The following is a 20,582-nucleotide window of genomic DNA, read 5'->3' as shown; positions in this document are numbered from 1 at the left end:
AGCCTTGGTTTCTCTCTGTAAAACAGATGAGCACCCACTCTCATGGTTTCTGCAAGCACTGGATAAAAATGCAGAAGATAGAGTGGTGTGGGGTTTGGTTTCTGTGTGTGTAACAGCTGCACTGGAGCTGGGCTTGTCCAATCTGGGTCATCCGTGTCTTAAAAACTTTTCTTGTTGAGGAGGTAGATTTGAGACAAGGTTTCTCTGTGAAACCCTGGTTAGCCTCAAACCTACAGAGATCCACCTGCCTCTGCCTCCTGAGTGCTGGGATTAAAGACATGCACCATAATGCCTAGCAAAAAAACATTTTTTAGTACATTACCTGCTGAATGACCTTTCAAAGGCTTTTGGTTGTGAATATGTGTGCGTTATGGGCCATAATAGGACAATGTTTAATGTGTGCTACAATAGAAGGGTGTGAGTGAGTATCATCTGGCCAGTTCGAGATAGCATGCTGTGGGGATGCTGGCCAACTCATCTGCTGGCATTGGGGTCTTATTCCAAGAGTCTCACAAGCCTTGAGGTCTCTGCCTCCCCTGGGAGTCTTGGGCCTCATATATCCATGCTGGAGTGTTGGTGAGTGTTCACAGATCACACTCCACAGGAGGTGCAGGTGAAGCTCAGTGCCTGCTGACTGAATTAGTCTGTTTTCTTAACCTGAGACATGGGTGTGCACACCTGTGAACCTCACGCTGCAGAATTTTGCCTTCAGGACACTTTTTTTAAGTCTACACAAGACTCCTAGAAAAAGAAGTCCTCAGGCCTGTTTTATGTATCTGTTTATTTAGCATATTTCCTTTCTAGAGTCAAAGCTGACACTCCTGATGTCTGTCTACTATGGAATGTCAGCACACAGGCCATTTGATCCTAACACACCATTGGACAGTGGCTATCCTGGCTTGCTCTCTCCCTCCACCTGACTTTGAGATCCACATGGGCAGAGTGAAGCTTTGTCGGAGAGTGGGGAAAATACCTGGTGGAGAGAAAAAAGCACCTGTCCTGTTTCTGTATAACCTTCCAATCAAGCTTGGGCTGCTGTCTCAGCCTGTTAGCCTCTACTGAGTATCAGTACCGACTGACACCTTCCTTACAAGGTAGGTGTCAGGACCTGTGGGCCTGGCTTTGGATGAATCCAAGGCAGTATGATACACCTAGTCTGTCATCACATTGTAGTGCCCCAGGTCTTCTTGACCGACTACAAGTGATCACCAAGCAGGGGATGCAGAGTCCCTGAAAATGAGTTGTCTCTGCTGGCACTGCTGCTGTAAGAAAGGTATGGCCAAGGGCAGCCTATGCCTGTGTGCATGATCTGCAGGGGTTGCTAACTCTCAGGTCTTAACCTGATTCTTGTTCTGATGAGCTAATGTTTGTTCCATGGTGAAAACATGAAATGTGGACAAGTCCACAGACATAAGCACCATTTGCAGAGGCAACAGTTCCATGGGTGCGTCCTATGCATATTTCTTCTCCCATATGATACTACAAAGGTTCCTGGGTGGCCTAGGGTCATGTAAAACTGTCAACCATTTCTCATTGCCACATTCTGTTCCAATTTATAAAATTAGTTAGTCTGCATTACTGCACATTCCAGTCCTCAATTCTTCATTATAATTCAGTGTCCTGGTTTATAGTGTGAAATCTGTCTTTAATTTTTTTTTTTGATATTTGTTTAAACTTTTCATTGTGAAATTTCAGACTTAGAAAAACCAGCAAAATTGTATATCTTCTATATGACATTCATTGCCAAAGATAAACATCTTACAAACATAACAACAAAAAATTCCTTTCTCTTTTAAGAAAATCATTTTAAAAAGAAAGAGGACTGGGCAGTGGTGGTACACCCCTTTAATCTCAGCACTCAGGAGGCTGATCTCTCTGAGTTTGAGGCCAGCCTGGTCTACAGAGTTAGTTCCAGGACAGCCAGGGCTACACAGAGAAACTCTCCAAAAACTAAAAAAATTCAAAAATTAAAAAAGAGAAAAAAAAGTTGAAGTCTGCATGGTGGCACATACCTGTAGTCAGGGGGCTAAGGTGGGAAGATCACTTGAGCCTAGGAGATTGAGACCAGCCTACACATATAGCAGAATGAAACCCATTTTCTCTTTAAAAACAAAAATACTGAGACAAACTGCCCTCTACTTCAGGAGCTCTCTTAAGGTTCCTCTCCTTGCCCCCTTTTGCCTCCGGGGATCCCACGTTCTGTTGTTTGTCTTTTCACCCCATTTCTGGCAGTTCCTTAGTCTTAAATTTGTCATGATCTACATTTTTTTAATTGAGGATAAATTTATATAATGTAATATGAATCATTTTAAGTGTATAGTTGGTTCTGTGGCATTTATCAAATTCAGAATAAACCACTTCTGTCTGGTTCCAAAATAGTTCCGCCACAGACCTTGGCCCAGTACAGACTGTGGACAGGTACTTTGTCCGTAGCCTTTATGTCTTGGGGTTAGGCTGTGGTTTGGGGCAGGAGTGTCACTGGTATGTTACATTTGTGGTTCTCTGTAGTTGGGGGCACTTACCACTAATCCACTTCAGCCGTGACAGTTCTGACTTTGATCATTGTGTTAAATCAGTTCCTGTAACATTTCACTGATGTAAAATGGCCATTAACTCTTTTCATGATTGATGTCCCATATGAAGAGACTGTCCCTGGCTGTCCTGGAACTCAGAGATCCATCTGCTTCTGCCTCCCAAGTGCTAGGATTAAAGGTGTGTGGCACCACACCCAGCTGAGATCAGATTCTTTAACTGAGTGTCATGGGAAGAGTTCTGGAGTGTTGGGATAGGATGTGCTCAGATGTCTGCATAACAAAAGGGGTGTTCATTATGCCAGTTATGGGAGAAGATTGCGTGGAAGAGAAGATGTAGAACTAGGAACATAGAGGCCTTCATTGGAGGAAGAGGGCCTTGAGTCACATGAATGAGCACATCCATATCTGTCAGGCAAACTCAGTAAATTCCCTTGGCTTCCAGAAGAGGTGGAGAAAGCAGAGGCCACACTGAGCCCAGAGCCTCTGTAAGGATATTATGGGTCTGGAGACCTGATCTGGCTGTATCTATAACAATTTTGGGCTTTTTTCTACCCATCACCCTCTTTCTGTGGCCTGGTGGCCGAGTTACAGCCAGCACCCACAGCAGGTGAGTGGTCAGCTCGGGAGAGGCCATGGGGAATATCCACTGCATGAGCAGGCCTGACACCAACCCTCACAACCCACAGTAGCCTGTGCACCTTTTGGTGCCTGCTGCATGTGGCATCTGCTGCCTCCCCTTGCATGTTTGTGCCCTGTACTGTGCCCTCCCCCCTCAGCCTTCCCCATGCCAAGCTTGCTGGTCCTACTGTGGGCAAGGGGCCCCTTTCTTAGTGGTTTTATCAAATGGATAGCCTACCTCATGCCTACAGGAGCCATGATATCCTTGGTCACTGGATGTCTGGTTCCTGCCCAGGAGCAGATCTCTGCCTGTGGAGGAAGGGGTCTGGGGGTGAGTGGGTGACAGGCAGCCCCAATGCCAGGCCTGCTTATTGTGCTCTACAGTTTCTACTCCGGCCTGCAGCCCTATGGGGCTTCCAGGGTGGCCTGGGCCACAGCAAGCTGTGCCATATTGTACTCTCCATCCCCTGCTCTGCCAAGGCAAAGGGTGTGTTTGTGTAGCACAGGTCATACCACACTGACCTTTTGCCCCATTCTCCTCCAGGGCATTGAACGCCTCCAGCGAAAGAAACAGCCCAGGGAGCAATCGGGCAGCTGGAAGTCCGTCCAGGAGGCTTTTGGTGGGAACTTTTCCCTGAACTGGTTCAACCCTTTCACCAGGCCTTGTCAACCAGAGACACCGATTAACAAGGGCTTGGTACGGCAAGTGTCATCTCTGTCAGACACGGACAACATGGAAACAACTGAGAGCCAATTGGAGGAGACAAAAGACAGGGACTCTGTGGAGGTGCTGGATGAATAGAGGCTGTGGAGAATAATGTACCAACAGTAGCTGCTGGCCTGATGAGTACTCCCCAGCTCCCTGGGCTTCCACAGGCCACTCCCTTGGTGTTGCCAACTCTGTCACCCCACCCTTTCTCCAGTTAGGACTAGGGAACGGGTGTGGGTAGAGGAGAATAGGGACTGGGATGTCCTGGGGGAAGAAAGCCACTTCTGCTTCTTATGGGCTGTCCTGGGGAGGTTGAGGGCCTTGGGGAAGGATACTGACATCAGGGATGACTAGCTAGAAAGTCTAGGGATTCTCCAGCAATTCCTAGGGAAGGGATTCCTTGACTGGCTGGCTGTGGGAATCAGGACAAAGGAGGGGCTACTGAACCTGCCCTCAGGACTTGGGCTTGGTTGAAAGAGCACCCCATCCACCTGCATGCATGCATGCACATGTGCAGAAGCTGCCAAGATGGAACTGAGCCTGAGTTATGACTATCACCCAAAATTAGTTCCCATCCTATAGATAATAGACTCTTCTCTGAGACACAATGGAGCCAGCCTTTCTGTGGCCACAAGTCTGCATTCCCAGAAGAGCTGGGAGAGGACTTATATTGAGAAAGTCTAGTAAAACATGGGGACAAGTGCAACCAGAAATGGCCACCTTTGCGTTTTAGAACAGCTCCCAAGATGCTGCCTCAGAGAAAACTGCATGGCTGTTTCAGTGGCACATGCCTTTCTTTATTCCAGCATTTGGGATAGGTAGCCAGACCTTGGTGAGTTTTAGGACAGCCTTGTCTACAGAGCTCCAGGCTACATAGTAAAACCTTGTCTTAAGAAGAACAGCATGGTGGCCAGGACATGCAGGCTGCTGGATCTGGTCTGCTCACTGGAGATTGGGGTATCTGGCGATTAGTGGCAGTCTGGGCAGCCTCCTGCACTCCCCAGTCTATTGCAGTGGTTGCTGAAACAGCAGCTTCTGCGGTGTAGCCAGTTATTCTCGAGAAGCAAATCAGCTCCCCAGCACAGGCCTTGAATTCCCCAGTGTTGCCGGCACTGACTCTGGCGGAGGATTGTGTATTACATCCCTTCTTCCGGCTCTGGGTGAAAGGACATGAGTCCTGGACCAAATGAACCTATGGCCTTGGTGGCATGAGTCAGTATTGTTTGAGGTACTGTCTCGGGACACTGAGAGAGGAAAGCTGTGGAGAGCCAAGCAGTGGTCTCACTCTCAGGCAGCATCCTAGGCAGTCCCTGGAGGGTAGAGATCTGTCAGATTTTCTATAGTACACCCCACAGAGTGGCAGCAGGACTCCAGCATTAACAGATGTGGCCTACCCCACTCCACTGCAGGTGCATTTCTTCTGAGCAGATCTGCTTTAACGTTTATTATTACTAACGTGAGGAGCCCAAGTTGGCGGAGGATTGTGTATTACATCCCTTCTTCCGGCTCTGGGTGACACTGGAGGGAGCAGTCCTCTGGCTGCCCTAACCCCAAACAGACCTGAATGACCTATGTGCTGGACCATATACCAGAGACTCCAGGAGAAAGAAAGGCTAGTGACTGAGTCTCAAGGAGCAGCAGTTAACAGAAGGAAGGAGCTTTGGAGGCAGGATCTGTGTTGAGTTCAGGCCCTCAAGAAGATCCTTGCACACTGGCGCAGAGACTCGTCTTCCTTGGGACCAGCTTGACCAGCAGCAGAGGTGCTCCCCAGCCCTGCAGCCATTTGTTTCCAGAGTAGTTCCCCTAGAAAAGTTGAGGTGGGCAGGCATTTTGCTCTCACAGGTTTAGAAGTCTTCCTCCCTCCTCAACAAACCCATTATCATGTCAGGGCCTCAGCTCCATCTCTCCCAAGTCCAGGAGGCACTGGACAGCCAGGATCATGTAGGTAGTAGTCTGTCCGGCCCTGAGCCTTGTGCCTTAACAGCAGGACACAGTGGCCTTCTTTCCATGGTGACTCCTGAGATTCTGCCCAGCACTGCAACTGATAAGAAGAGGCCCAGTGTTTCTGGGAGGGAGGTCACTTGGACACCTGCCTCTTATTTGAATAAAAGTTCTTTGATCTAACTCTGTGGCTAGAGGCACCTCTTTTTAGTAGGAGATTCTCAACCCAAAGCTCTGGACAGCATCCTTCCTCTCAGGTCCAACAAGTGTTATACAGACACTGACAGTGGCTTCATGGGATTACTGGTCCTTCTTGGTTCCAGCATGGATGAGTCATCCCACAAGCAAGCACATACCAGACACCTGCTGCATTCCAGGGAGGTGCACACCTGGGCAAAAGGAATCAGGACTGAGGTTTTCTAGTTTTGAATGAAGGTGAGATGACGACAAGTGTTCTGGCTAGTTTTATATCAACTTGACACAAGCTAAAGTTATTTGGAAAGAGGGACTCTCAGTTGAGGAAATGCCTCCATAATATTGGCCTGTAAGGGCTGGAGAGATGGGTCAGCGGTTGAAAGCACTTGGTTGTTCTCCCAGTGGACCCGGATTCAGTTCCCAGCACCCACATGGTAGCTCTCAGTGGTCTATAACTCCAAGATCTGACACCCTCACACAGACATGCAATGCAAGCAAAACACCAGTGCACATAAAATATTGAAAAAAAAAAAAACCTGGCAGTGGTGGTGCACGCCTTTAATCCCAGCACTCGGGAGGCAGAGGCAGGTGGATCTCTGTGAGTTTGAGGTCAAGCCTGGGCTACAGCGTGAGTTCTAGGTGCAAAGCTAAACAGAGAAACCCTGTCTCAAACAAAACAAAACAAAAAAGATTGGCCTATAAGTGCCGGGCAGTGGTGACACCTTTAATCCCAGCACTTTGGAGCCAGGGGCAGGTGGATCTCAGTAAGATCGAGGCCAGCCTGGTCTACATATCGAGTTCCTGGACAGCCAGGATTGTTACACAGAGAAATCCTGTCTTAAAAAACAAACAAACAAAAAATTTAGCCTGTAAGCAAGTGTGTAAGGCATTTTCTTCATTGATGATTGACGTAAGAGGCTGGCCCACTGTGGATGGTGCCACCCCTGGGCTTGTGGTCCTGGATGGTATAAGAAAACATAATGAGCAAACCATGAGGAGCAAGCCAGTAAGCGGCACTCCTCTGTGACCTCTGCATTAGCTCCTGCCTCTGGGTTCTTTCCCTAACTTACTTCCTTCAGAGACTGACTGTTACCTGGAAGTTAGATGAAATAAACTCTTTCCTTCCCAGATTAAACTTGGTCATAGTGTTTTATCATAAGACAAAAGTATCCTCTGAATACACAAAACACCCCTTATTTAATGTGTACTCAGCCTCTCTAGAGGCTGTACATGTCCACTTAGAAATTATAGCCCTTAAGAGAGGCTGACTATCATGAAGACAGCCCAGACTATGGAGGCCAACCCCTTCGAAAGAGCCCCTGGATCCATGAAGTTCAGAGGCAATGATACTCCTCAGGTTACATTAAGCAGCATGCTGGCATAAAAGAAAAATTAACTCAGAACCACATAGCCATCTTATAGTAACCAGAGTTTAATTCAAAGCATAGTGATCATCTGAGCAGATCCCTTGATGGCACAGACTCCAATGAGCAGAGCAGGATAAGTTGCTTCCCCAGATCTTATCATTGGCCGTAGACTCCTACTCGAACGGGTGCAGGTTGTGGGGTCTCCTTCCTGTGGCTCACCTAGAGACAAGAGGGCCTCACGCCAGCGTGGGGCCTGCTTCTGAGAGGGCAGAGCCTTGAGATGAGCACATAGTGCCAGGCCCAGGCTCAGCTCCAGGATACTTTGCTACAGGACTGTCTAGTCATCCTCTAGGTACCCCTGTACTTGATAGAATCCATAGTCCAGATGGAAGATGCCTCTAACACTTTCAGTCCCACTGAATAGCAGCTCTGGGTTTTGTATATGGTTCTGAATACAGATGACAGTTGCACTGTCTTCTGAGGCCTTGACTCCTAAATATGTTTTGTGTTTGAGATGTCTGCCTGTGATGTGTGCTTCAAGCTGTAGGGAGGTGCCCTGGCCCCATGGGGCTACTGCCTATGGTTACATTGGCCTTTGAGCTCTTATCTGTTCCTGGGCTGGCTCTTGAATCTGCCCTCACATGAGTTAATTAAATATAATCATCCCTGACCTGAAAGCTAAGTACAATTAAGGAAATGCTAACATGCTTAGCCAAGGCTCAGAGCCAATCAGGGCTCCTGCCTCCACCTCCATGGTATCAGCTGGGCTAGGTGATGAGAATGATCTTCTCGGCATCAACCTCTTTCACTTCTCTAGAAGTAAACTTGACAATAAATTTCTTGGCTCCAGTTCTCACTGGGGTGAATTTCATTTGGAAATTGAGGGACATTCCAGGTGACAGTGTCCTAGAAAATTCAAATGCACAGACAATTATTATTATAAGGTGTGTTACATTTGTTTATGCTGTAGAGCATTTGTTCAATGACACAAAGATGTGTTGCATTCTTTTATGTTACATTTGTTTAACTCTGTGAAGCTGTGTTACTCTGCCTGTCTAGAACACCTGATGATTTAATAAAGAGCTGAAAGGCCAATAGCGAGGCAGGAGAAAGGATAGGTGGAGTTGGCAGGCAGAGAGAATAAATAGAAGGAGAAATCTGTGAGGAAAAGAAGAAGGAGCAAGAGAACAAGGAGAGGAGGATACTTAGGGGCCAGCCATGGAGTAAGAGTGAAAGTAAGACTACAAAAGTAAGGAAAGGAAAAGGCCCAGAGGCAAAAGGTAGACAGGGATAATTTAAGAAAAGCTGGCAAGAAACAAGCCAAGCTAAGGCTGGGCATTTATAATTAAGAATAAGCCTCCATCTGTAATTTATTTGGAGCTGTGTGGCGGGGCCCCCCAAAAGGGCAAAAACAACCAACAACAGACAGCAAAGATGCCACCGAAGGAAAATGCACTGCATGAGGAACCAGACGCCTGGTTCCTGTATTCCAGAGCTCTGTAAAGTGGGCCTCCACCTGGAGTGCAGCCACTTCTCAGCTATAAGACAAGATGGCTGGCTGGAATGGCTGCTTTCCAGCTATGCCAGTCCTAAGCTGTCCTGGAGGTTCTCAGGAACATGGTTCATGGTGAATCTACAAGAAGGTGTTGTCTAACCGTAGGTACTCAAAGATGGCATTACCTGAGAGTGTGTTAAACTCTGAGGCCCCACCCCAGAACTGCTGAACAGAATCTGTACTTTAACAATGTTCTCAGGGAATCTGTATATCTGTGAAGGTTTAAGAAACCCTAGTTCCAGAACAAGAGTCTGCTGGGATTTACCTGGGAGATCTAGACATTTGGTAAGAAATAGACCCGAGGAACCAAGCATTTGAGTTAATAAAATCCTGTACTGGGTATGTCAGCATACCAAAATCAATAGCATCTATCTAGTTCATCAGTCAGAAAACAATGAGAAGCATCCCCTGCACAAAGGCAGCAAAGGCTCCAACTAAGAATGTGTCCCTTACAAAGAAGATGCGTGGATACATGGGAACTTATGCCAAGTCCCTGCCAGGTGAGACCCAGCATGGCCGTTTGTTTGGCACAACATAGTTCCAGTTTAAATCCCAAATCAAAATGATTCTAAAAGTTCTGTTTTTAAGAAACTGAGGTAGGAAATCTATCTGCCTTCCACATAGCATGGTATACTTCCCAGTACAGCCATTTAAATGGCACAAGATCACCTACAAAGACAAATGAAACAGCCTATTAGTCCAGAGACTGAGGTATATTTAGGGAATACATATATTATAGACAAAGTTTCAGAATACTAGGGAAATGATAGGTTATTTGACAAAGTTGGGGCTCTGCATTATTTCACCCCAAAATTAAAACTCACAGCAATAATTAATTATATAAATAGAGCCATAAATTGCAGAAATGGTCCTGAGACCTTGGAACCTTGTGTTACTATGGTAATGGTTCTGCACCTTATCGCCTACCCTAGGAATGTGCTATGACCTTGAGGGTTTTGAAACTTTCCTCAGGATTGCAAGGAGTCTCCTGTTAGAAATATGAGAAGTCAGGCAAGAGAAAAGGATGAGAGCTGAAAAGAGGCTGTAGACTTAGAGAAAGATCGAAGAGAGAACAGCAAAGAGATCAGGGAACTGACTTAGAACAGTGAAATGAATGGACTGAAAGAGCACGGTGTGCGTTGATTCATTTGATTATCTTTGTAAGCGCCTTCCCCCAGAATCTGGGAGAAAGAGCATGTAACCATGGGGCTTTCCTTAGAGAAGATTAAAAATTTAATGTGAGTTTCAATGGTAAAAGCATCTTAGGATTTTAAACAATCTAGGCTGGGGAATAGTTCCACGGGAGGGCACTTGCCTTTCATATACAAGGCCCTGGGCTTAATTTCCAGAACAACACCTTCAAAAAATGAACACACTGCAATGCCAGGCATGGCAGCTCACACCTTCAGTCCCAGCATTGAAGAGGCAGAGGCAGGTACATCTCTGAGTTCAAGGCCAGCCTGGGCAATATAGCGAGTTTTAAACTAGCTAGGGCTACAGGATGAGATGGTCTCAAAATGAATAAACAATCAAACTCCTAGAAGCAAATTACACCACAACATTCCTTACTGAGTAAAGGCTGCACTCAGGTTAATAAAGTAATGACTCCCTAGGGGGGAAAAGCAGGCAAAGGAAACAACTAATAAATTACAGCAGAGTCAACAAGAAAATTTGAGCTGTAAATAGAAATACAAATTAAGACAAGGGGATGCTTTGGTATTTCTGTAGAACAATCAGATTGACAAGAGACAGAAAGGTCTATCACTGGTAGAGTACTAGGGCAGTCTTTTCTGCAGTTTGGCACCAGCAACATGTGTCTATATTTTTACTAAAAGCCATACTAGAAATTTACATCTCAGAAGTATGGCACGTGTGTGAGACCATGTACAGAATCTGTACCATTAGGACAATTTGGGCAGACTCACCCTTGCTTCCAGGATTGCATCTTAGAGAGGGCCAGGCTTTCCACTGAGAACCTGATGTTAGTCAAAGGGATGGGCAGGGTGTTCTTGAAGGAGCAGTTGATTGAAAGTGGCATGTTGACCTTGCCTGTGCTAGGCATCTGTTGAGAGGGGAGTGGAGAATAGACAGGTGTGACCAGCTGGAGATGAGGGCTTAGATGACGGGTTCTATCAAGAAAGACTGTTCTTGGTCCTGTCTCCACCCTAGAGTGTCAGTAGATATGTGCTCTCTTGGAAGACTTGTGGAGAAACTGACCCACCGGTGCCTCTTTGAGGTTCCATATATTTGCCTCTTTAGTTTTGTCAGACATATGTTTAAGGAACTTAAGGTATATACTCTCAAGATATGTACTCTCATGGTAGCCTAGGGTCCTAGGGTGAACTAATCCTGATCTCATCCAGCTAGTCAGGATGCCCCTTTGCCAAAGTCCAAGGCCTGAACAGTTGTTAGAGCTCCCAAGCTATAGGAGGGGCATTGATCCCACCTCACCAATGACCCAAAATACCAAGTTGCCTCAAAGGACAGCCCAGAGAAACACATCGAAAAACAGGCTGTGTTCATCCTTCAGAGTATGTTCCACCCTTCATCTGTCCAAAGCCAGAACATTTGAAACTCATATATGCCCCTGCCATACCTGTCCTGGCTATGCCCTCTTCCTCAAAGCCCCACCTCCCCTGCCTAGGGCACCCCAGGGCTCACACCTTTGCCTGCATATTTCAGGTTTGGTCTCATTCTGTAATTCTTCAGATGTTCAGAGTTCCTAAAGCAGTCCTGCTCCCCACTCTTACCATGTGGTAGCTCGATCCAATCAAAGTACAGATGTATTAACTAGAAATTTTAGTTCCTGAAGTACAGTCAATTTGATAAAGGAAAGTGTGGCCTGAGAAAGCTAGAGTGCCTACTTCCAGGACATCTGAAGCACCAATCATACATGTCTGGCCTCAGAGACAAGTATTCTCTGATGCCCACAGACATCTGTGAAGCCACTGGGAGGAGAGTGGGAGTGAGACTCCCAAGAGAAAAGTATTTTAATTTATTTTTTAATATTTTATTTGTAAGAGTGTTTTGGTTACATGTATGTGTGTGCACCACATGCATACCTAGTACCCATAGAAGTCAGAAGAAGGCATCAGCTCCCCTTAAACTGGAGTTACAGGTGGCCGTAAACCATTATGTATGCACTGGAAACTGAACCTGGTTCCTCTGTAAGAACAAGAGCTCTTAACCTCTTGAGCCATCTCTCCAGCCCCTCATTTGGTGGTTGTGGGTGAGCATCGAGACAGGGTTTCTCTGTGTAGCTCTGGCTGTCCTGGAACTAGCTTTATAGACCAGACTGGCCTCAAACAGTGATCCGCCTGGCTCTGCCTCAAGTGCTGGGATTAAAGGTGTGTGCCACCACCCAATAAGAGATTCTTTTTTCTTTTCTTTTTCTTTTTTTTCTTTTTTTGGTCTTTTTGAGACAGGATTTCTCTGTGTAGCTTTGCGCCTTTCCTGGAACTCACTCTGTAGCCCAGGCTGGCCTCAAACTCACAGAGATCTGCCTGGCTCTGCCTCCTGAGTGCTGGGATTAAAGGCGTGCGCCATCACCGCTTGGCACTAGAGATTCTTGATGATTAAGCCACAGTGAGTGCACTGAAGCTGCTTCCAAGTAGAGTGGGTCCTGTGAAGCATGCAAGTTTTGCTTCACTGAGTGGGGACCAGGCCATGGGTAAGGATGAGTCAGTGACTCATGTCCTGCTCAACCACACTGCCACAGAATATCAAAATACAGTCTCCAAAGGGGGCCATGTCCTTAGCCTGAGAAGTCCCTATGGGAAGCATACCTGCTGAGGTGCAAATATCTATGATGAACCCTACGATGGGCCAGGGCTCCCCAGGGAAGGACTCTGGGATGATGATCCCTGACAGGTCATCAGAAACATAAAGAGAACCTCTTATGCAAGCTGTCATTGATTCCACTTGCCTGGGAGAAAACTGAGCAGAGAGCCCAAGTTGGTCTGGCACCAGCTTAATCTCACCCCACACTAGGGTGGGCCCATGGCAAGCCTTGTGTTTCAATGGTTTGTTTCCAAAATATTTAGATACACAAGAAGCTGATGGCATGAATTGCTTCTGGTAAAAGGAGTTGAGCATCTGAGGAGGATGGGAAGAAATTTTCATTGTGCCATCTACATCTTTATAATTTTGTACTGTGGGGCTGGAGAAATGGCTCAGAGGTTAAGAGCACTGGCTGTTCTTCCAAAGGTCCTGAGTTCAGTTCCCGGCAACCACATGGTGGTTCACAACCATCTGTAATGAGATCTGGTGCCCTCTTCTGGTGGGCAGGGGTGCATGCAGATAAAACACTGTATACATAATAAATAAATCTTTAAAAATAATAATAATAATTTTGTACTGTGCACAGGTATTCCTATTTTTAAAATCCAGTTAGCCAAAAGTCAAAAAAAAAAAAAAGAGAGAAATGGCTTGACACATCACTTCTCAGAAATACCTGTATGGAAAAATGATGTGCCATTTTTCTTAGGAATGCAATCGCCCAATGATCAGTCAACCAGGGGACCACAAAGGCCCCGAGCTCTGCCCCTCTCCAAGGTCGAATTCTGAATAGGGGCCCTTTCTGGCTTGCACGCAGCTCACCTCAACAGAGAAAGCAGGGTACAGGAAACACAGGGTCGTGTCCGTGGCTGCTTTGTCACCGGTTTCCGTGATCTCTGCAATGATGAACCCCTTGATGACCACCTCATCATCAACCATGCCCAGTTTGTAGATGTAGGAGTTGGCATCCAAGCTGAGAACCACCTCTGATTCTGTGAGGGAGTGAGGAGAAAGGAGCAGTGTATTTTTGGCAAGTGTAGGATTAGATCAGCTCTGGGGATAGAGCTGCTTGACCTTAGAGGAGTCCTGTCCTCTCTGGAGAGCCTGCACCCAGGGTCCAAATGGAGTTAGTGATTAACTGAGATCTCCAGGCCCATTCTGGGTTCCCCGTGTCAGGGTAGTCTGCTCATGCTGAGGGTACCCACAGCCCACTGATGAGAATAGTAATTCCAAACAAAAATCTCTGCTGTTCAGAGACTTTTCTTGACACCATTAGTGCCCTTAATTTGTGATTGTGTGCTACACCCAAGACTCCTGGCCCACTGATATATTTGGCCCATTTTTTTCTACTGTGCCTGGATTCCTTATCACCACCAAGATGTAAGTGCTCAATAAATGCGGTGTCTATTCAAACATAAAGGACAAAGTATGGGAGTAGTTCACAGAGAAGGGGGCATCAGAAGGTGGGGTCCTGCTCTCCTTGGGGCCTTGTTGCCCTTGGCTCTGGTACCTTGACCTTGGAGCTGCACCGACTTCTGGATGACGCCCAGGTTTGTCTTCTTGTTGCCCGTGTATGTCTGGAGGTCGAGGGAACATGAAATGCTCACATTCTGTGGGGTGTTCGTTTTCCTTTTCAAAATTAGGGTCAAAGTGATAGGATACCCTAGCTCCACAGAGTTCTGGCGGACATGTATCTGAAGAAGGGTGTTATGTGGCAAGGTGGGCTTGTTCTCATCAGGACGTTTACCAGAGGCCCTGTCCATGGCCTTCCTCTCCTCCGGGGAGCCTGCAGAGACAGAATATTTTCTGAGGACACCTCTCTAAGGGCCAACCAAATGTCTGAGCACACCCTTGGGGTCTGAGAGAGCTTTCCCTTGTCCTGGTTAGATTTTTTTTTTTATCACCTTGACACAAGCCAGGGTCATCTGGGAAGAGGGAACTTTAATAGAGAAAATGCCTCCATTTGCTTGGCCCAAACACAAATCTGTGAGGCATTTTCTTAATTAATGGCTGATTTAGAAAGGCCTATTCCACTGTAGGTCTAACACCCCTGGTAAAACAGGCCTGGGTTGTATAAGAAAAGTTGAGTAAGACACGAGGAGCAAGCCAGTCAGCAGTGCTCCTCCATGGCTTCTGCTTCAGTGTGAGCATTGAGGTCCTGCCCTGGCTTCCCTCAGTGGACTATTACACAGAATGTGTCAACCAAATAAACCCTTTCCTTTCTAAGTTGCTTTTCACTATGATCTTTATCACAGCAATAGAAATCAAACTAAAACAGAAATTGGTACCAGGAGAGGGGTATTACTGTAACAGACATGACCATGTTGTTTGGGGGAGGATTATGGAAGGACTTTGGAACTTTGGTCTGGGAAAGCTGTTGAGTGTTCAAAGCTTAGTGGGCTATTCTGTGGAAACCTGGAAAATAAAAATGTTGAGAGCAATGCAGGCATTGGAATCCAGGCTTAAAAAGTCTCAAGAGGATCTTGAAGAGTCCCTTAAAGGATCTGTCAGAGCCATCTGTATAATATATTTGAATTAAGACTCTGTGGTACCTGATCAGCTGGAGTTGAAGAATCAGCTGTGCACTTGAGAGGAAAAGGAAGGCAGATATCTTTGAGGCCAGCCTGAACTACATAGGAAGTTCTAGCCCAGCCAGAGTTACACGGTGAAAACCTGTCTCACATGCAAGCGCGCGCGCACGCACACACACACACACACACACACACACACACACACACACACACACACGTCAGCTGATTATCAAGAAACCTGTGCTACTAAAGTGAAACTTTTATGAGACAATTGGTTACTGGTCAGCCGGAGGTGAGAAATCAGATGTGATTAAGAGACCAGCATCGGGCCATGCAGTGGTGGCGCACGCCTTTAATCTCAGCATTCAGGAGGCAGAGGCAGGCGAATCTCGGTGAGTTTGAGGCCAGCCTGGGCTACAGAGTGAGTTCCAGGAAAGGCTCCAAAGCTACACAGAGAAACCCTGTCTCAAAAAAAAAAAAAAAAAAACAAAAAAACAAAAAAAAAAAAACAGCATCATTGGGGTGGAATCTTCTGGGAGGTATTTCCTCATTGTCAGCACACAGAAACTGTGGTTTTGAGAGGGCCAAGGCTGCATCTCTTGCTAGCAGCTGACCTTGGTAATGTAAGAGTTTCCCAGGTGGTACTAGTTTTGAAGGCATAAAGATGTCATGGATATCAACTGAAGCTTGGCACTGTAAGAAGCCAGGAGAGGTCACTGGGGAAGGTACAGCCATGGAGATGCCAGCATACTGGAAATGCAAAGACCATGGGATGGCCACCAAGTGCAGTGGCAGGTGTGGCATGGAGCCAACTTGAGCTTAGGAGATGAGCTATGTGTGCTGCAGATGGCAGAACCAGAGAAGCAGAGCTGGGTAGGCCCTTGGGAATCCAGAGGACTGTGTAGGTCTCAGATGTAAAGCACTGAATGTTTTATACTGAACATTTAATTTGGGGTTTGATTTGATTTGATTGTGACTATGCCCTGGGTCTTCCCTCTTGGAATAAAAAATATATAACCTGGGGGCCGGAGAGATGGCTCAGGGGTTAGAGCACTGGCTGCTCTTCCAGAGGTCCTGAGTTCAATTCCCAGCAGCCACATGGTAGCTCACATTCATCTGTAATGAGACCTGGTGCTCTCTTCTGGCCTGCAGTCATACATGCTGTATACATAAATAAATAAATCTTTTCAAAAAAAGAAATATGTAACCTATTTTTTTTTATTTTATAGGAGCCCACAGTTAAGAGACTTTGGATATCTTAAAGAGACTGAATTTTTAAAGACTGTGGGACTTTTAAAAGTTGGAATGTTTTTATATTGTGATATTGATATTAATATAAGATCTTGGGGGATAAGCAAGACAGGAAAGGGTATTGTTTAATAATGTTGTATTTGTGTGTCAAGTTGACAAGGAGTCAGTTGTACAGGTTAGATATTTTTGTAAACTTGACACAAAGCAGGCTCATCTGGGAAGAGAGAACTTCACTTGAGAAAATGCCTCAATTTGATCGGTCCATAGACAAATCTGTAAGGCAGATGATCGATGTGGGAGGGCCTATTCCATTGTGGATCTGCCACCCCTAGGCAGGTGGGTCTGGGTTGTATAAGAAAGCAGGTTGAGCAAGACATGAGGAACAAGCCAGTCAGCAGTGCTCCTCCATGGCTTCTGACTCAGTTCCTGTCTTGAGTTCCTGCTTTGGCTTCCTTCAATGGACTTGACCTGGGATATATAAGCCAAATAAACCCTTTCCTTTCCAAGTTGCCTTTCATCATGGTCTTTATCACAGCAGTAGAAACCAAACTAAGACACCCATTGACTAGGACTATAGAGGCCCCTAGGATTCACACTGAGAATTACCCAAGGCTGGGAACTTGTCCTAAGTGGGAATGACAGCAGGAAGACCAGAACACCCTTGCTCCTCCTTAAAAGCTGTGAGAACACTAGCAAAGAGTGACTCCACCTTCAACCTGCCCAGGACTCTTGACATCAACCTAAGGGTCATTTAATCACAATAACACACTGAGCCAGGCATGGTGACTCATACCTGTAATCCCAGCACTTGGAAACCTGAGACAGGGAAGATTGCCATGACCTCAAGGCCAGCCTGGACTACAGAGTGAGTTTCAGACCATCTACAAAATGTGACCTTATCTCAAAATACAGAAAGAGAGGCAGGAGGAACTCAGAAGGCATGAGGTAGTCTCATTGTCTCTCCCTCCTCCTAGACCCTCAGTCCCCTTGAAAGCTGACAGTACTTACTAGTCACAGTCAAATCAGAAGCCTCCTTGTCTGGTGGTATGTGGGTTTGGAGCATACCCACAACCTCACCACAAGAGCTTTATTGTCCCTGGAAATGTCCATTCACAGAGCTCACCTTTACTTGACCAGACTCAGTTTACAACAAACAGCAGCTTTCCTGGTGTATTTGAAAAACAATTTTTAAAACCTGAAGAGAAAGGCAGGGAAGAACAAAGACAGCAAGCTGTGAGCTCTCATCATGAGGCTCTGTACAGCTGAGGTGAAAGCAGGGCACCGAGTGTCCTCCAACTGGATGCAGCCCCTGGGCCAAGGCAAGTTTACTCACTTTCCCAGACAGTTAAAGCAGCTACACACCAGTCCCCTGCTGACCATGGGGTGAATGGGAGAAGAGTTCAGAGGCCACCCATGATGAGTACAGACTGCAGAGGGGTGCTTCAGGGAGTCAATGCACAAGCACTCAGTAGGGGCAGCAAACAGGGTCTAGTCTCCAGACTGCCAGTGTATCCTCCAAGCTTATAGCTTTCAGAAGGTATGGGCCCCCCACAAGGGAAACCAACCCCTGCAGAAGCCTGATTTGGAACTTATTAGAGGAAAAACTTTAAGTTTTTAATCTATTTTAAATATAATCAGAGGGGCTGGTGAGATGGCTCAGCCAGTAAAGGCCCTTACTCCAAGTCTGGTGACCTGAATTCAATCTGCAGGACCCACATGGTAGAAGGAAAGAGCTGACTCCCACAGGTTGTCCTCTGACCTCCACATGCACACTGTGGTGTGCTCACTCACACATATGCACACACACATATACACAAAATTAAATAAGTGCAAAACCATTGTAAGTATATTCAAGGACTGAAAGGTCAGAGAAAACAGTAGCTCACCAGAGACTATCAACAAAGAACTTGCAATAGTTTAAAAGTCAATAACAGCTTAGAGACTGCACAAGAAACCATCAGAAGATTTGAGGTTAGGTTAGTCTTCAAGGCAGAAGGAAAAAGCGACAGTACACGGAGCCCTCTCTCCCTCCCTGAGGCAGGGCTAAGTCTAATTTCTTTCTTTCTCTCTCTCTCTTTTTTTTTTTTTTTTTTTTTTGGTTTTTCGAGACAGAGTTTCTCCGTGTAGTTTTGGTGCCTGTACTGGATCTCGCTCTGTAGACCAGGCTGGCCTCGAACTCACAAAGATCCACCTGCCTCTACCTCCTGAGTGCTGGGATTAAAGGCATGCGCCGCCGCCGCCGCCGCCGCCGCCGCCGCCGCCACCACCACCACCACCACCTGGCTTGCTTGCTTTCTTAAATCTCCTGCCAGGACAGTGAGATGGCTCAGGGTGAGGGACCTGCCCCCGCTGTTTTTCTTTATTACGGCTCCTGCCCTGCTGTCCTAATCGGCAGCTGCAACTCCGAAGCTACCAGCAGCAGCTGGGCCACAAGGGCTGCAGCTGGCTCTCTCAAGGCAACTAAGGAAAGCTTTATTTAGGCCTGGAGAGGTGGCTCAGAGGTTAAGAGCACTGGCTGCCCTTCCAGAGGTCCTGAGTTCAATTCCTGGCAACCACATGGTGGCTCGCAACCATCTGTCATGAGATCTGGTGCCCTCTTCTGGCCTGCAGGGGCACATGTAGGCAGAACACTGTATACATAATAAATAAACAACAATTAAAAAAACAACCTTACCTAATCCTTACCCTTCTATAGAACACAGGATTCAAAGGTTGAAGTGAAATTCTGCCCTCAGAGAGGCTGAATAGCAAAGAGCTAATCTTCTCTCCTTGCTTGCGGCACCCAAAAAGCAGCCCATCCTTCTGCTCTGCCCCCACTTAAGAACCCCCACTACACGTGGTTCCTCTCTACCACTTTCTGCCAACTAGTTGCTGACACAGCCTCTTGACCACACATTAATCTAATCAAACAAATGTAACATGTCTTTGCACTGTTAACAAAAGCAGTAACACACCTTAAAATAATATTCCACAGCCGCCAGCCTGACAAGCTGTTTACAGAGAGCAGACACTGTCCTGAGTCCTACCCACACTTGCTTGCTCACAGCTCACAGGTTCAGACTGCTCCCTCCTCTTACACTACAGTAAGCAGCTCCTGCCTTCTTCACACTGACCACCCTTCTCTTCTTCTTCTTCTTCTTCTTCTTCTTCTTCTTCTTCTTCTTCTTCTTCTTCTTCTTCCTTCTTCCTTTCTCTCTCTCTCTCTCTCCTCTCTCAGATCTGGCCTCCTGCATCCTGGGCCGGCTTCAAATTCACTATGTTGTGAATGATGACCTTAAACTTCTGATACTACTGCCTTTACCTCTTCCTTGCTGGGACTATCACATGTGTTATCATGCCTTGTTTTTATAGTGCTGGGGACTGAACACAGGACTTCTATTAAATTAAACAAGCACACTACCATCTGAGCCACATCTCCAGCCAGCAAAGAATCAGGGGCTGGAGAAAAGGGGAAGCCCCAGAAACAGGGTTGTCACAGATGTGGATGAGTGTCTTGCTGCCCACAAGCACCCCACCACCACAACCATCATGGACAGTCAGAGAGGACCTGTGTGAGCAGAGCAAGGCCAGATACAGGAGTAACTGCTTTCTTGGGATGAAGGCAACACCAGGGCAACCCCTGAAGCCATCTCTTCTGATTGCCTCCCTCATGGACTGTGTGCTGTACTCTGGGGAACGAATCACCACATCTGGAGCCTCTTCCTCAAGACCACCTATACTCACCCACTGTTGGAAATTGCACGTACAGCATCAGATGTCCCATGGCCCACAGGCTGTAATTCTCCAGGCAGCCTGGCTTGGTGAAATCTAGGCAGATCTACTGCACATTGGGGCAGACCCAGACACAGGAGACAGAGAACCTCCCATGTCAAAGCCTGACCTGAGCCTGGGGTATAGTTCTGACAGAATGCTTGCCTATTGTGCATAAAACCCTAGTTCCCAGCTCCAGTACTTTAAAAAACAACCCTAGGCCAGGTATTGTGGCCAGCACCTTTGATCCCAGCACTCAGGAGCCAGAGGCAGCCAGTTCTCTGTGAGTTCAAGGCCACCCTACTTCACATAGTAAGTTCCAGAATAGCCAGAACTACATAGTGACATAGTGAG

At 46.7% G+C, this 20,582-nt stretch overlaps 2 protein-coding genes across 4 annotated transcripts in view; one reads left to right on the top strand and one right to left on the bottom strand.

Annotated features, from left to right (window-relative positions):
* Zdhhc3 (zinc finger DHHC-type palmitoyltransferase 3) overlaps positions 1–3,974 on the top strand; it is a 47,754-nt gene extending 43,780 nt beyond the window's left edge. For both annotated transcript variants that reach the window (XM_059269000.1, XM_059269001.1), the window contains exon 7: positions 3,697–3,974. In XM_059269000.1, coding sequence (XP_059124983.1) covers positions 3,697–3,954 — 258 coding nt within the window. In that variant the 3' untranslated portion in view covers positions 3,955–3,974. The remainder of the gene's footprint in view (positions 1–3,696) is intronic.
* A 3,503-nt stretch (positions 3,975–7,477) lies between these two features.
* The window catches only part of Tgm4 (transglutaminase 4), a 54,460-nt gene continuing 41,355 nt past the window's right edge, over positions 7,478–20,582 (bottom strand). For both annotated transcript variants that reach the window (XM_059268996.1, XM_059268997.1), the window contains 4 exons: positions 14,207–14,482; positions 13,519–13,688; positions 10,845–10,981; positions 7,478–8,270 (listed from right to left, as the gene is read on the bottom strand). In XM_059268996.1, coding sequence (XP_059124979.1) covers positions 8,132–8,270; positions 10,845–10,981; positions 13,519–13,688; positions 14,207–14,482 — 722 coding nt within the window. In that variant the 3' untranslated portion in view covers positions 7,478–8,131. The remainder of the gene's footprint in view (positions 8,271–10,844; positions 10,982–13,518; positions 13,689–14,206; positions 14,483–20,582) is intronic.

This window comes from Peromyscus eremicus, chromosome 7, assembly GCF_949786415.1.
Source record: "Peromyscus eremicus chromosome 7, PerEre_H2_v1, whole genome shotgun sequence".
In the NCBI taxonomy this organism is placed as follows: Eukaryota; Metazoa; Chordata; class Mammalia; order Rodentia; family Cricetidae; genus Peromyscus; species Peromyscus eremicus.
The sequence above is the reverse complement of the archived record's forward strand: the minus strand, read 5'-3'. Positions and strand labels throughout refer to the sequence as shown.